The sequence below is a fragment of the Emys orbicularis genome, chromosome 3 (assembly GCF_028017835.1).
Source record: "Emys orbicularis isolate rEmyOrb1 chromosome 3, rEmyOrb1.hap1, whole genome shotgun sequence".
NCBI lineage: Eukaryota > Metazoa > Chordata > Testudines > Emydidae > Emys > Emys orbicularis.
In genome coordinates, this window is record NC_088685.1 from 8,489,629 (window position 1) to 8,505,638 (window position 16,010).

Sequence of the window (16,010 nt, forward strand, 5' to 3'; positions counted from 1 at the left end):
GTGTTTCACTTTGCAATAGTATCTTTGGTATTTGCAGCATTTTCTATTTCCTTATACCTACTCACTTGCTATAGGGAATGGTGCAAGTGCGGCGGTGACATTTGGTTATCTAAGGCAATTGAGAAGGTTTTAAAGGAGAACTGTGTGTTCACATGTAATACATAAACATGCACATACTGTTTAACATAAAACTTAATATGTCTATATTGTCCCTTTAAGACCGGTGCATTTACTAGCCATTGACACCTTTTAGTGAAGCTGGTTTGGGGCATCCATGCTTTGATTTCTGAAAAACCTTTTTTTTCTGCAGTTACTTCAATGAGAATCAATATCCTGATGAGGCAAAGAGAGAAGAAATTGCAAATGCCTGTAATGCAGTTATACAAAAGCCAGGTAAGGACCTGATCGCACTGTTCTTTTCAAAGGAGTCTGCAATTAAATTTCAACATCTCCTGCTAAATTCAGCAAATCTCATTTTATGGCTGTTACTAACAATTTAGTGCTCTCAACCAGTAGTAAGTTTTTCCTAGAGCACTATATGGCTCGTGTCATTCAAGCTGTCGTACTTGGATGAACATGAGGGCTAATGTAGTCTTCAGACCCAAACACGTATGTCTGAAAGATACATTTCTACTAATTAAAATAGTAGAGAGCTAGAGGTGAAGTTGAGCATCAAAACATTTCATATATACAGGGTCATGTAGGGTATCCATAGGAAAGGGAATACATTTCAGAGATTTGCATTCTTTAAAGCCAATTATTTTTAGTTACTTTTACAAATATGTGCACTTCTTATCTGAGGATCTCAAAGCCCTCTACAATAGGGTGACCAGATGAGAGGAAGAAAATATTGGGACACATGGGGCGGGGGGGGGGGGAGAGGGGGGAGGGCCACCGGTGGAGCAAAAAAAAAAACAAAAACGGATTGCGAAATACACGGGGCAAGCGGGATTTTATCGGGACGTCTGGTCACCCTACTCTACAAAAGTGGGTATGTGGCATTATTGTTATTACTGAGCTCATTTTAAGGATGGAGAAATGTAGCCACAGAGAGGTTATGAATTGCCTACGATCACATGGTGTATCCTTAGCAAAGTAGGGAGCCCTGGTCTCCTGACGTCCAAGCTTCTCTGTAGTTTCTAGACATGAGTCCTCCTTGTAGGTTGTGTGTGTTAAATTAGGGGACCTCATTTCCCCTCCCCCCCCAGCAGTTCTTCCTGCTCCTGTGAGGGTAGGAGATGAGAAATCCTACCTGGGAACGGAGTGTGGGCATCTGGTGTAATAATGCCAAGTTTGAAGCAGTGAGCCCACCTGCCTTTGCTTAGTTGAAATAGTAGAACATACCCAAACCTTGCAGAGAACACGTTCTGCAACTTTTGTTTACAGGAATTAAAAGTAATGTAATAAACCCAAAGGTGAAATAAAGAAAAGCTAGGACAAGACGTCCTAACATATGTGACAATTTTAGCATTATTGACTATAACTTAGCAAGGAGGCAGTCTAGTCTAGTGGACAGAGCACTAGACTGGGGTTCTATTTCCAGCTCTGTCGACCTGCTGGGTGACCCTGGGTAAGTCATTTCCCTGCTCTGTGCCTCAGTTTCCCCATCTGTAAAATTGAGATAATGATAGCAACCCCTTTCTAAAGCACTTTGAGATCAGCTGATGAAAAGTGCTATATAAGTTGTTGTTATTACTACTACTAGATCTTCTCTCTGCCATCCCCATATCTCACCTCTTATTAATGTTTACTAGCTTTTTTATGGCACTCACTACCTGTGCACCTCCGACGCAGTAACCAAATTAGCTTCACATTATCCCTATGTATTATTCCCGTTTTACTATGGAGAATTGGGGCACGGAGAAGTGAAGTGACTTGCCCAAGGTCACACACAAATTCTGTGGCAGAGCTGTGAATTGAATCCTGGTCTCCTGAATCGGAAGAGCAGCTTTGCTCTCTGTCACAGTTTAGGCCTGAGCTGGCTGTAGTTGCAAAGAAAAGCCCTGCATTTCATTTGTGAACGGTTCTTATGTAGTTCCACTCTCTAATGCTGTCTGCTCTAAATTTCAAGGGTTTATCACATGGCAGGGATCTGCTGATCTTATATGTATGTACAAAGTGCTATCCATACCTGTGAAACCCTGTAAACAACTGTGCTTTCTACTGTATATTTTCACAGGCAAAAAGTTGTCAGATTTGGAGCGAGTTACCTCCCTTAAAGTGTACAACTGGTTTGCCAACAGAAGAAAGGAAATCAAGAGAAGAGCCAATATCGGTAATGTATCAGAGAACCTGCTTTCAGACAACCTGAAGGGCTTAAGTAGATAGGCCGGCTCAAGGGAGCTAGAGAGTATAAGATTGAATTCTATTAATGCAAATGGCTAGAAGCTCCAAGCATTTTTAATAGTCAGTGGAAGCACTTTTTAAAATAAATCTTTCACCCTCTCAACGTTTCTAAACTATCATCGGGGACTCAGTTTACAAATGTCAGTAGTAGGACAGGAAAAATGACTCAGTGTTCGGATGTCACTAGGGGACCTAATTTCTGTTTTAAGTCTGAATCTGATCAATATAGAAGGATTCATATTTCCCTAACACCAAATTATTGGCCCAGTCCCATTGAATGTCCCAAATGAAACAAGAGAAGCAGTGATTTCTGCACTGGGGATAGGGGAAATTCAAAATGTACTGAGTTTAAAACCTTTAAAGTGCAGTTCTACTCTGAAAAGTGCCAGGGGGAAAAGGGAAGCGATTTTTAAAAAAGGGGTCTGTAAGTTTCTTGCCTCAGTAATGTCTAACTCAAATGTACTCATTTTACAAGTCAAAATGGTGGTGTTTTTCTTACTGCCAACCCTGTAAGATTCCACTGAGATCTGAAAGTCGAGATGGGTTCTTTACATCTCAAATACCATCACCAATACCAAGGATTCTGCAGGCCAAATTCTTCCTTCAGTTACCCCTGTGCCACCTTATTGCCGTCAGTGGGTTTGCAGAGCCATTACTGATTGGATCATAGTAAACAATTCTGTTGACAGTGCGCAAGCTGGAACAGGATTCAGCTCACAAACTTAGCTGTGTTGGTTCTGCAGACTATACAAGGTTTCGAGCTTCAGACCTGAAGAAGAGCTCTGTGTAGCTTGAAACCTTGTCTCCCTCACCAACAGAAGTTGGTCCAATAAAAGATGTTACCTCGCTCACCTTGTCTCTCTCGTATCCTGGGACCGACACGGCTACAGACACACTGCATACACAAGGGAGACCCCGTCCATTGTAGACTAGATGGGGAAGAAGGAAGGTTTGACTATTAGACATTAAGAATGGAAACAATTTGGGGGGGCAACAGAAGTGAACACTTAACACCCACCCAAATTGTGGATAGTTGAGAGGCGGTCAAGAGTTGACCTTGCTAGTCCACTTTCTTTAAATGCATAAAATATGGATGGTCTTTACTTCCGGTAATGCATCAGATAATTTAGGGATCCATTTGCTTTTTTCGAAGAAGCAGCAATCCTGGAGAGCCATGGCATAGATGTACAGAGTCCAGGAGGCCATTCCAATAGCGATGACGTCGATGGGAATGACTATTCAGAGCAGGTAAGAATCTGAGCTGAGCTGCGTGGTCCCAGATGGGAGACCCTGCATGTGACACTTCAGCATCATGGGGCCTTGTACTTCTCATGAGTCAGACATCCTTTTTTTTTTTTTCTTTCATGTAATTTTAATGGGGAAAGTGGAAGAGCACAGCTCCCCTATTGAATGTGTGAGAAACCAGTATTCACCCACTTGGATTTATTGTCATACAACAGGACACTTGGCAAGTACGCAATGGGGAGGAGGAGGGAAGATGTTCAGAGGGAGGCAGAGAAGCAGAGAAGGTAGAAGAAGACAGGAGGATCTGCTCCAAACAAGCAAGTGACACCATTCACACAACACACAATGTTTGAAAAATGCTAGGACAGTGTTAACTCAAGCTACGCACCATGCTTAATTCAAGCTCTTCTTATCTCTGGCACTGGTACAGTGGTTAACCTTCAAGAAAGGATGTACAGATCTTTACCATTTCTGCAGTGTGTTGGGCACAAACATGCTTCCCTGTGACAACAGGCACCCATGTTCTTATCCCACCTCCCCTTCTCCATCTTCCCCTGCAGAGTCAGTGGTGACTAAGTCCATTTTGGATAGATTCATTTGACATCATTGGCCTTGCTGAACAGTTCACTTAGATGGGTCTGCTTCCTTTGCTCCTTGTGTTCATGCTGCTACACCCAGGTGTCTGGGTTTTGTTGGGGTTTTCTTAATAGGCCATCCCTGGAAGGAAGTAGGAGATCTCATCACCTGGTTACTGGGAGCCCAGTATCCTGGAATAGCTACCCCAGTAGGCTCAGCCCAAGTCCAGTGGGACATTGATTGGGTGAGAGGTGCTGGTATGCCTGCTCTGTTTCCACCATCCTTGGAGCTGCTGCTGTTTCTTTGGTGGAGGACAAAGATCCTTTTATAGACCATCTCTGGAAGTAGTTGGTGGAGCTCTGCTCCGTATGGCTGTGCAAGGTCAGAATCTCCTAAATAATTGGTGTGATATATTTTGAAACTGCAGCCAAGCACATTTAATTGCATGCCAGTCAGATAGAGGAATTGATGGCTTAGCAGATGCGTTGTTTAGAATTCCAAACCATTTCTTTCTTTCTGTATTTTTGTATTATCCAACATATTTTTGGAAAGAGAAATAATTTGCTTAATTGCATCAAAATTCTCTGTTCAGAGTCCTTAGATGTTGCAGTTCTCAATGATCTAGCCCGGACTCCACTGTAAAGGATAATTAGGCATTAAAAGTTAAATGGTCATCAGCACAGCTTTCCACAGTAATGCATTTAACACCCATTCAGCCGTTAAAAACATAAAATCTGCGTTTCAGAGTATCATTCAGACTCCAGAAAACTTGAAAACATAAAGTTTATCCAATTACCATTAAAGTTAATAACATAAAGTTAATACAACTTCAGAGGGATTTTGGTTTTTTTACACTTTCTCATAGTTCACGTAATTGACTTTTAGGGTCAGGTATTCAAAAATTCTGATGTGCATGCGGGGTTTTGAACATCTGGCCCAAAATTCATGGCAAATTAAGAGATTCTGTTAAACAGCCTCAGGAGTTGACTGAAAACTGGCATTTCTGTCCCACCAGCAATCACCACCTGCCATCTTGATTTAGAAATGATATTGTTGCAAATTCATCATCATGGGCCTGATGTAATAATGACAAAAATACTTAGCATTTTTGCTCTATAAAATGCTGTAAAAATATTAACTAATTCTCCCAAGACCTCTGTAAGGTAAGTAAGTATTTTTACCCCCAGTTCAGAAAGGGGGAAGCTGACGCTTGCTTTGCCCAAGATCCCAGAAAGAGTTGGTTTTTAGATTTAGGATTAGAACTTGGTTGGGTTTAGTGTGCGGGTACGGGGTGGTGTTAGTGGTCATTGATATACAGGAGCTCAGAATAGATGATTTGGTGTTCCCTTCTGGCCTTAAACTCTATGACTATGACTTATTCCTAGGACCCTACCAAATTCGTGGCCATGAAAAACACGTCACAGACCATGAAATCTGGTTTTTTGTGTGCTTTTACCCTATACTATACAGATTTCACAGGGGAGACCAGCGTTTCTCAAATTGGGGGTCCTTACCCAAAGGGAAGTTGCAGGGGGGTTGCAAGATTATTTTAGGGGGGGTCATGGTATTGCTACCCTTACTTCTGCTCTTCCTTCAGAGCTGGGTGGCCAGAGAGCGGCGGCTGTTGGCCGGGCGCCCAGCTCTGAAAGTGGCACCCTGCCAGCAGCAGCACAGAAGTAAGGGTGGCAATACCATACCGTGCCATCCTTACTTCTGCACTGCTGCTGGCAGCGGCTCTGCCTTCAGAGCGGGGTTCTTGGCCCACAGCCACCGCTCTCCAGCTGCCCAGCTCTGAAGGCAACGCCGCCAGCAGCAGTGCAGAAGTAAGGGAAGCAGTACCGCAACCCCTCCTACAATAACCTTGCGATCCCCCCCGAACTCCTTTTTGAGTCCGGACCCTTACAATTACATCACCATGAAATTTATGATTTAAATAGCTGAAATCATGAAATTTATGATTTTTAAAATCATATGACCATGAAATTGACCAAAATGGACTGTGAATTTGATAGGACCCTACTTTATCCCTATGTAAGCGATGGCTGCTCGGTATGGCACTCTGTCCCCCTCTACTGGTGGCTAAGCCAGCTAGAGATTGATGAGCCTGCTACAACCTTGGCTATCTGAAAAGTGTGTTTTAGCTCAGGCAGTAGAGGCTTATGCATTAATATCAACGTGTCCCAGGTTTGATCCCCACTGAAACAAGCCACCAAAGGGTGTCAGAGTTACACCTATATTCAGACCATGCCCCCACCCTGATGTAGGCTCAGAAAACTGCACACTTCAGTGTGTATGAGGAATGAAGTCCTTCTCATTCATTGATCTTAAAACATTTCAGTGCTGAGAAAAATCTTCATTGCAGAACTATAGCAGCGAAGTTTCCCCATATTCTTCGTACTTCACAGCAGCCACACATCCTGAACAATTAAACTGTTGTCCTGTTAAAATTCAGAGGCTTCTTTTTAGTGTTTAGAAAAAAGACACATAGGAAAATATGATGACAGCCTCCAGATCTGTTGGAGGTTGCAGTGCAGGCAGCAGTATACCCCACAGTTTTTCACTATTTAATTAAATGAGATGTGGCATGTAGCAGGATGGCTGGCTAGACAGTGTGATCTGCTGTGGCAGTTCCTGCATGAGGTCATTTCACCACCTTTTTTTATCTGTCTGGGACATTTTCAGCAGTTGGTTTAGTGCTGAATTGTCTATAGGTGTATCCCTATATAAAATAGAACATATGTATCTCTGTGTCACTTCTATTTCACACAGAATCACTCTTACCTTATCATTTAATATATTCCGCACTACGCTCGCGATTAGCCAGTTTTTAGCTATTGAAAATAAACGTGAATCTCCACGCCCGGCCCTGCCCATTTCCATGAACCTGTGTTTGCCCAGTGAATGACATTTTCTTTAAAGGGAATCCGTGTTTCTTTTCAACCCTACCCAGTTAGCAAAAGTGTAATTTGCGGCCCTTAGTTCACTTTAAAAACTCTTTCACTCAGACTGAATGCTCACTAATTAACAACGCTTCATCTTTTTCCTTTCTGCATACACAGGATGACAGCACTAGCCATAGTGACCACCAAGATCCCATTTCATTAGCCGTGGAAATGGCAGCAGTAAACCACACCATCTTGGCATTGGCCCGGCAAGGAACCAACGAAATCAAGACAGAGGCCCTAGACGACGACTGATACAAAGAAGGGGGAGGGTCAAAACAAGAAGTAACTTAGTTTTAGACGTAGCACCTTAGCAGACTTTCCTCGGTCCTTAATATGTGTTCTTCTTACAGTATAACTTTGCAGTTTCTTGTACGTCAGTTAGCTGTTAGGGTCTTGTTCTGTGAAGATGGCATGGTGCCCTCAGCCTTTGCATATACTCTCTCAGTATTAATTCCCAGTAAATAATCAGTCAACCAACCAACCTCCCTCTCCCAGCCCCAGTGGCTCGAAAATCTTGCTGCTTTGTCTTAGCATTCCAAGAAAGTGCTTCCAGGTATTTTAGAGAGTCCTCAGTTCCAAGTCTTAGGCTACATTTAAAATCTTGGATACCCTTAGACATCATGTAAAACTAGTCTGTATGCTTTTCCTCCTCCAAGACTGAAAGGATGGAAGCTGAGGTAAAGGCACAGGGTTGATGGACACCATATTGGGAGTATCAACAGAGAGTAAAAAGAACACTAGAAACCCCACTTCAGCCTGGGAATAAGTGATTTCCAGCTGCAATAAGCCGTGCCTCACTGGTCACACAGTGACTTGATCTATTTCTTTTGGGTACTGCGCTGAGAATGTCCATGGGAAACATATTCACACATTTCGGTTGATGTCACATTCAACACAGACATCCTCTGCTCTCACAAGCTGCATGGCTTAGTGGATAAAATACTGCCTTCTGCCTCTGGGACCATGATAGAGGCCCAGCCTGGGATCACATGAAAAATGAGCTGAATGTCTAATGGACGGCAGTCCACTTCTCAAAACCACTATTCATTATTTGGCAGGCCTAACAGTGCCTGCTCCGAAGAGGTCGAGACTCGATCGATCTATCATAGAAGTTGCGTTACCTTTTGTTCTTCCTCTCACCTTTTCCCCCCTCCAGCCCCTCTCAAAAGCAATGTTTTCAAAAAAGGGATTAAGATAATAAATGGGTGAGTTTGTACAAGTCTGTGTAACTACTGCCTGCAATCCTAACATGCCTGAAAGGTTATTGGAGGACTTTGGTATCTAGTTTCTGCTAGTTATCAACATGGCATAAATATTCACCCAAATATGAACACTTCTTAAAAGGCAGGAAGATCTCCTCCTTGAGATATAGGGTGTAATGCTTTTGTGTTCTCTTTACTCTGTCCTTGTTATGGTGTGAGAAAGCTATACTGATACAGACAATTTAATTAATAATGGGAAGCCATATTGATAATGGATGTGGTAATATTTGTAAAGCAAACCTACTTTAAGTAGCAGAAACTAACGGAATTGTTTTTCCTTGATCATATGTAGCACTTTTGTTACTTTTTTCTTAAAGATATTTATATTTGATAAATCTTTTTTTTATCATTTGAAAATTCAAAATACCAAACGACAAACTTGCATTACAGAGTCACCCTGTGATCACCTTGTCATCTAGTATCTAAATGATGAACTGTGTATGCATCTAAGAAAATTACATCTGCTGGCATTGTGTGGAAGTGATCTCTGGCATCCTGATAAAAGTGATATGTCACTGCCGGTAAGAGGAAACTGTTCACTGGAAGCAGCATAGGATGCGTTAGAGACGGGCTAGGCTGCATTATATCTTTGAAAAAATTAATGCATTTACATAGCATTTCCACTACATTCCATGTTATCCACCCTGCTGTACGGAAATAGTTTCAGAGGGAAGATGGCTTAGTTTTGAAGCATGGCTTTCCTTTGTCTTTTGTTCATTTTTAAAGGTGAAGGGACGTTACTATGACTTGTTTTGTTTTTATTCCTTCCCCTCTCCTCCTCCCCCAGCTTTGCAAGATGTTTGCAACTTGAAACCATCAGATATAATTGCAAGCACTTAGAAAAAGAAAGAAAGAAAAAAAGACGAAATTGTGGCACATCAGCAGGTTTTTAGCCAGCCTTAAACCCCCTTAAGGTAAAGACTAACTAGATCATCTTTGTCTGCTAATCCGGTGAAAGCTGTTTAGGTAGATGTGGGAGATTCTGTGCTTACAGAGGGCACAGAGTTGGCACCTCTTTGTCCCTGTGACTTTGAAGATATATAGGCAGGGCTTGGCCCTGTAGTTCATTTATGGATTTCATTGGGAAATGTATGTGCTTTCTTTAGCTGTAGATCACTGAAGCAGAATGGAGCTGTCTTTTTCTGTTTTATTGTATTTCTTGAGTAGGCAAATTCATGAATAGCGTCAGGATAGACTCAGGAAAGAACGAAATTGGTTCAGTCACATTGCAGTGTTCTTTCTTGGTGTGTGTGTGTGTGTGTGTGTGTGTGTGTGTGTGACTCTTTCGGTACTAGCGAGCAAAGGGGGGGAAGGGAATGTTTTTGCACCGCAGGATGATCCAGCAAACTGTAGCTTCAGTGGAATTTTACCTACTTATTCATACTACAGTCACACACAGAGCTGACAAGAAACCACCGCGATTTATTGCAAGGAGATTTTAATAATCGATGGCCTCTTTATGCTGGTTTGCCACCAGGGTTTGTTCTAGCTGTTCCATTTTAAAGAATCGAATCAGACTGATAGACAGCTGCACCTACAAAATAAATATTGCTTCTATTTTTACCTTAAAAAAGTCATTCTTTGAAACAAACATCTGTTTAGAGAATTAAGGAAGAATAACACCAATACAGTAAAGGCCAGATCCTGATCTCTGCTGCACTGGTGTAAATCTGAAATAACTCCACTAAAAAGAATGGATTTACACCCCTGTATAGGAGAGAATCTGGCCTTCCCTCTGTCTAGCACAGTCTTACAGCTCCTGTGTCCCATAACGCATCAAAAAGAATAAGCAGATGAACAACTTGTGTATAATTAGCGACCAGTGGGTCTTCTGTCCTAAATTGCAACTTGCTGGTAAGCAGCAGTCTTCGCCCCGCCAGAGGAAGATCATAGACTGATTCAGTAGGTAAGAAATGCCTTAGGCGAGCCAGGTGCTACATAGTTCTGTTTATCTCCCTTCATCTGCATTCTATTTGGTCTCTGTAGGGCCCCCAGAAGATATGATCAAGGAATCTGACCTTAGCCATCCTCAATATCCTGATGACAGTGAGCTCTCTAGCTCCCTCCTTAGCCCGCTGTGGACTGTTTCTTGATTGACAGACACTTGTTTTGATGAGGGGTAGCCGGTCTAGGCTCTCATTAGATAACTCTCAGCTACTGCGTTGAGGGAAACCTTTTCAAGACATTTTGGAATGGCTTCTGCAGCCTTGTCGTTCAGGGCGAGGACAATGCTGGTGAGACATTGCTGGAAATTAAGGTTTGTTCTGGGTCACTCCCTCAACAAGCTGAGCCAGTCCTTCTGAGGCTAGTTCCATCTCTGCATTTTCTGTCAAATCAGGCTTTTCTCTGCAGTTCAGAACTTGTTACGGACATTCATATCTTCTTCACCTCCAGGCTAAATTATTGTGCAGCACTCCCACTTGGGTTCTGCTCGAAATTGATCTAAAAGCTGAATTGGTTACAGGATGGTTACCGACTCCTTCCATGGATAGAGTTTGAAGAATCAATGATTCCTTCCTTCCAGGTTGCTGTTACACCAACAAATTCAATCCAGATTGTTATCTCATGGCTCATAATACTTTAGCCAGCGTTTTTTGCCATCATCCAGAGCAGGAGAGGTTGGCTGGGTTGTCCTTGGTATCTATCCCTAGATATTATTGGAGCTTGTGGGAGTGCAGTGCAGTACAGGACTCCATCCATGGAGTTCCCTTCTCTGAGGACGTTCCCCAGAGTTTTCCTGTGGCTGGCTCCTGACTCTGCATCAGGCCTTTCTCCTCCGATTTGTTCGTCTTTGGCTATTTCATTGCTCCCCTTTTCTTTAACTCCCCTTTTTCTTTGCTCATGTAGTTCGGGCCGTGTCTTTTCCTGGACTATTATGTGTAATATATTCATTTAAATTTGGTTCCGATGTCCAAATATTTTGCAACGGATGCCTTAGATAATAAGTTAACACAGCAGCAGACGGACAGCATTTTCTTTGATGCCCTGGTGATGCAGAGACATCTTCGAAGTACTTGGAGGTGTTACAACAGTTTCACTGCTCAAATAAATGTGTTCTTACCAAGAAGGGAGTTTCTAATGTTGACCCGTGTTCTCCAGCGACCCTGTGTTGACCTAGCATGATTGTGAGTGGCGTTTGTTTGTGTTTTATTTTTACCTACTTAAAATATTCTCCTATAAGAGATGGGCCTTGTCTTCAAAGTCTGGATCCAGCTTTCCAAAACCGTGGGGTATTTAGATTCATAGTTTTGGTTCAGACCTATCTGTAATATAATTTGCAGTGATGACCTATTATGCTTATATGAGTCTTCATTGAATTTCTCAATAACTCTATTTTATTCCATTGACTATAGTGGAGTTTAATGGATCACTGTTTTCATAACACCCAGGCTATCTATGTAGGTGGATGGACAGTTTTTGGGAAGGGTTTTAGCATACATTGACTGGACTTTCTACCATCTCGCTATTGTGGCTGCGAATCTTTTAGGTTTGGCATAGCTAATGAGATTATCTATAAGTGTCACTTTCGTATGCAGGCTGGCAAGATTTTTGCTATTTTACTCCTCATGTAAAGCTAGTAAAATCATAGGATATGTCTACACTGTAAGCCCAGGGTTCAAATTCAGGCTCAAGCTTTGCCCTCCTTCCGTCTACACACAAATCACTCTAATCCAGAGTTTGGACCCAGGACCCTATGGTGGTGGAGGGTCCTAGCCTGAGTCAAGCTCGGACCGAGGGGGTCAAGCCCGATTGCTTTGCAGTGTAGCTGCAGACCCACTGGATTCGTGCTCTGGGAGTCTGACAAAAGTATCCCACAATCCCAACTTTCTTTGTCCTCTGGACAGTCAAGTTTGGTGAACAATCATGTTTTCCCACACTGCACCCAAACAAAGGACTAGAGCAGACACATTATGGGAGGGCAGTAGGAAGTCTGGGATATGGGTGGTTGGGCTTGGGCCCACATAATACAATGTAGACACTGAAGCGCCAGGTTGGGACTCAGGGTTCAACAATTGCTAATCTGGGGTTACAAATGAGCATAGCTGCTCAAACTCAAGCCCTGAGTTTACTTTGCAGTGTAGGCATACTCCCAGTAGTGCGTCAGTTTTATAGAAGTAGAATGGCACATGATCAGCTCCTATCCGAACTGGTCAAAAACTTTTTGTCTTGCTGTCTTAAAGGGACATCAAGATTTCACTAAGATTTTCAGCTTCTCTATTAGAGTACTTTTCTATCATCACGCTGGCTTACCTCGTGCAATCGAATTAGTCTTGTCACACAGAGCTATCTGGTAATTGCAGCAGGATTCCACTGACTGGCTGGGGTACAGTCACAGAATCATAGAAATCTAGGGCTGAAAGGGATCTTTAGAATCCCTTGCCCCATACGGAGGCAGTACCCAAGTATACCTCGACCACTCCGAAAGGTGTTTGTCTCACCTGTTTTTAAAAACCTCCAGTGACTGAGATTCCACAGCCTCCCTTGGTAACCTGTTCCAGTATATAACTATCCTTACAGCGGGAAAGATTTTCCTAATATCTAACCTAACTCTCCCTGCTACAGATTAAGCCCATTACTTCTTGTCCTACCTTCAGTGGACATGGCAAAACTTGAAGACTGTTTTCCGGTCCCCACGCAGACGACTTTTCTCATGACTAGATGGGCACATTTTAACAACGCTGCCGCTAACTATTTAATCCAGGATTTTGATTCCCGTTGTAGCTTGAATTGAGATCCAAGTGTAGATTCCCATCTTCCTCCCTTAAGTTCATAAGTATTTGTGTCCAAGATCTGGTTTGAGTCTCTTAAGTTATATGAGGTTTGGACCCCAGGAACTGGTCACTATGACGGTGTTTGCCCTTGTGGGTTTTGAATGGAGGAAAATGCTCCATCTAATTTCCTCAAGTCAGTTCATTTCTGATGGTTGTGATGTTTGCTAAAATGTACGTTTCTTTCCCCTAACCAGGACATTGTGAATTTAGTATTGATTACTATTCATCAGCTAAGTAATTTATCTCTTCCTTCAGGTCACAGTTTGTGAGTTTGTGACCAAGAAACTTTGGGTTTCTCATCAGAAGAAACTCCCTTGCTCATATTTAGTAAAGGGCTTCATTTCCCAGTAGCTGTTGCCCTCTTCAGTGCAATTTTTTTCATTAACAATATTATTTGCTTACAATCTTCACACATTTTTAGGTAATTTTTTTTATTTGGTTTAGCAATTTTCGCTCTTGACGTGGGTCTGTGTTGGCAGGTTGTATCTTGAAAAATGAGTTATGTGTCACAACCAAAATGTATTCATTGTTGTGGGTATAGGACTTTTTCTGTTTTTTAATGCCCTCCAGCTGAATTCATTGGGGCTGCATAGACTCTAGCTAACTTTTGCAGTTTTACTGAGCCAAGACACACTCATCATCATTCCCTTGAATGGAAGGCGAGTGCACTGATCAGGAGTACCAAGGAGATGGATTGCAGATGTATTTCCAAATAAAGCATTCCTTTCTGTGCTTTTTTTTAATAGCTAGGATATTTACTCAGGATTTTGAATCAGTTGTTGGCCAACACAGTTTTGGCAAACTGAAAAGCATGACCAGAAACCCCTGTCTCTTAGTTTCATTTAGCATTGTCTAATTTACAGTAGCTAAATTGTCCAATTAAAGATATTCCATGCTAATGAAAAAAGAGGTGGCAGCTACAAATTAGAATTTCAGATAAACCAAATTTATTTTTCTCTCTTGAGAGAAATGCATTAGAGGATTGGGTTTGGTCATCTAAGGACTTTAAGCAGATGTGACAGTGTTTTAAACTTAGTTTTCTACACAGCAAAAAAGGTATTATCAATGGGGTTATAGTCCTTAAGCGTCTTCTCTGTCATCCTCTTGTGTGGAAATACATGTCGTACTCTAATTTTTGTTAATGAGGAAAAATAACCAAATATATTTGATTTCTTCAGGATTTCTCTTACCCAATCTAACTAGAATGTTCTTAGAGTGCTCATTGCTATAGTATCTAAGGGCTAAATCATGCTGACAAATTGAGAAGTGGGTTTAGAGAGAAATATGGCTATTCACTTTTGTGCCCCTTTTCAAGATTGGCGGTTGAGTTTGTTTTCATCAGTCTGAACAATAACAATCCATGGATAATACACAGCTTTTCTCTTTGCAGTTCTTTCCAGTAATCATTGAAGCACTCAGGCCAGGGGTTTAGATGCTACAGAGTAGGTGTGAGTGCGTTAATGCCATTGAGCCCTAGTGAGCTGTATAATGGATCTTTGATGTTTGTGTACATATAGTACATCTCTTACTCAGATGATCTGGCAAAATGCTCTCTCTTCCATTTTCATTCTCTATCTTTTTAATGTAAGCTGGTGTGCTCTGTTGTAATTCATACTGATGTGTTGTGATCAGATGAAGGTTCTGTTCAATCTTTTCAAACTGTAGCCATGGTAATTGGGTGGGTAGAATGAATACATAAAAGTGTAATGGCAGTTTTGAATGACTGGGTGTCCACCTGACATGTAATTAGCTGCTTCAGGAAGATGTAGATTGGCATGGTTGTAATTAAAAGGATTTCTGTCCTTGTATGTGATTGAAAACAGCAGATCTTCCATTCCCTAATTTCCTTTAGTACCAATGCACTCAACAATGTTTGGAACAGCTACTTAGTAAACTAAAATAATGACCTGTTCCTTATAATGCTGGACAAAAACTGGGATTAGTTTTCTATGCAAAGCTTTTCTCTTTCTTTTATCCTGGCCATATCTGTATAGCTTCTCATTGGGTTGCAAAAAAAAAAAAAAATGCATGCAATGGCTTAATTATTTTCCGTTTTCTGAACGAAGGATTGCTAGAAACCCAGAGAACCCAGTTTATTTCACACCTTAATACTGGCATTGCTTTCATCCTGAATTTGTCATTGCAATATACTGCTTGTATTGTTGTCCAACCCCTGGACTAGACAGTCTAACTAGCTCTTAGTTGCTCTTAAGTAATTCATTGTATTATCTCATTCTGGGAATGTTGTCAGCAGTTGTCATCAAGTTTTGAGCTGCATGTCACTTAGACTGCCTATTGTTGTGAGTAACATGGAGAAGTGAAATGAGTTAGCTCACATTATACCTCAGATATCAAAATAGATCCTAATGTCAAACAGTAACTCAGTTGTCCTCCACTTGCTGTTCTACCATGTAACAGAGCTGAATATATAGTGGTGACCCAAGCTGATGTCAAAGTCACTGCATAAGTTCTCACTGGATCCTGTCAAACACTTATCACAAGGCGCGACAGACACTCCCCCCTTGTGCTTTTTGGAGTTGATGCAAGAGAAACATTATCTTGTGATGGATCTTGAGTACCGCTGGGCTGGGTCTATGCTGCATTTCCACCCCACTAACATTTCTCTCCATTGTTGTCACCAGTGCCACCCTGGTATTTTCATCACATTGGGCCAGATTTACAAAGGCACTTCAAGATACAGACAGGCGTCTAGTGGGATTTGCCTCAGAAGCTTAGGCACTCTTGTAAATCCCAGTAGATACCTTTCTGTTTCCTTAGGTGCCTAAATACCTTTGTAAATCTGGCTGATTGTCCAGTGTTGTTCAGAGCAGGCCTTCCTGACAAGATGGCTAAAAATCTCTGGA

The 16,010-nt window shown here is 41.9% G+C and overlaps 1 protein-coding gene across 1 annotated transcript in view; it reads left to right on the plus strand.

Moving 5' to 3' along the window:
• HMBOX1 (homeobox containing 1) overlaps window positions 1-7,364 on the plus strand; it is an 81,254-nt gene extending 73,890 nt beyond the window's left edge. Inside the window, exons 6-10 of the mRNA XM_065401160.1 lie at window positions 311-393; window positions 2,180-2,275; window positions 3,500-3,594; window positions 3,807-3,908; window positions 7,227-7,364. Of these exons, the coding sequence (XP_065257232.1) occupies window positions 311-393; window positions 2,180-2,275; window positions 3,500-3,594; window positions 3,807-3,908; window positions 7,227-7,364 (514 nt within the window). The remainder of the gene's footprint in view (window positions 1-310; window positions 394-2,179; window positions 2,276-3,499; window positions 3,595-3,806; window positions 3,909-7,226) is intronic.
• Window positions 7,365-16,010: the final 8,646 nt, after the last annotated feature.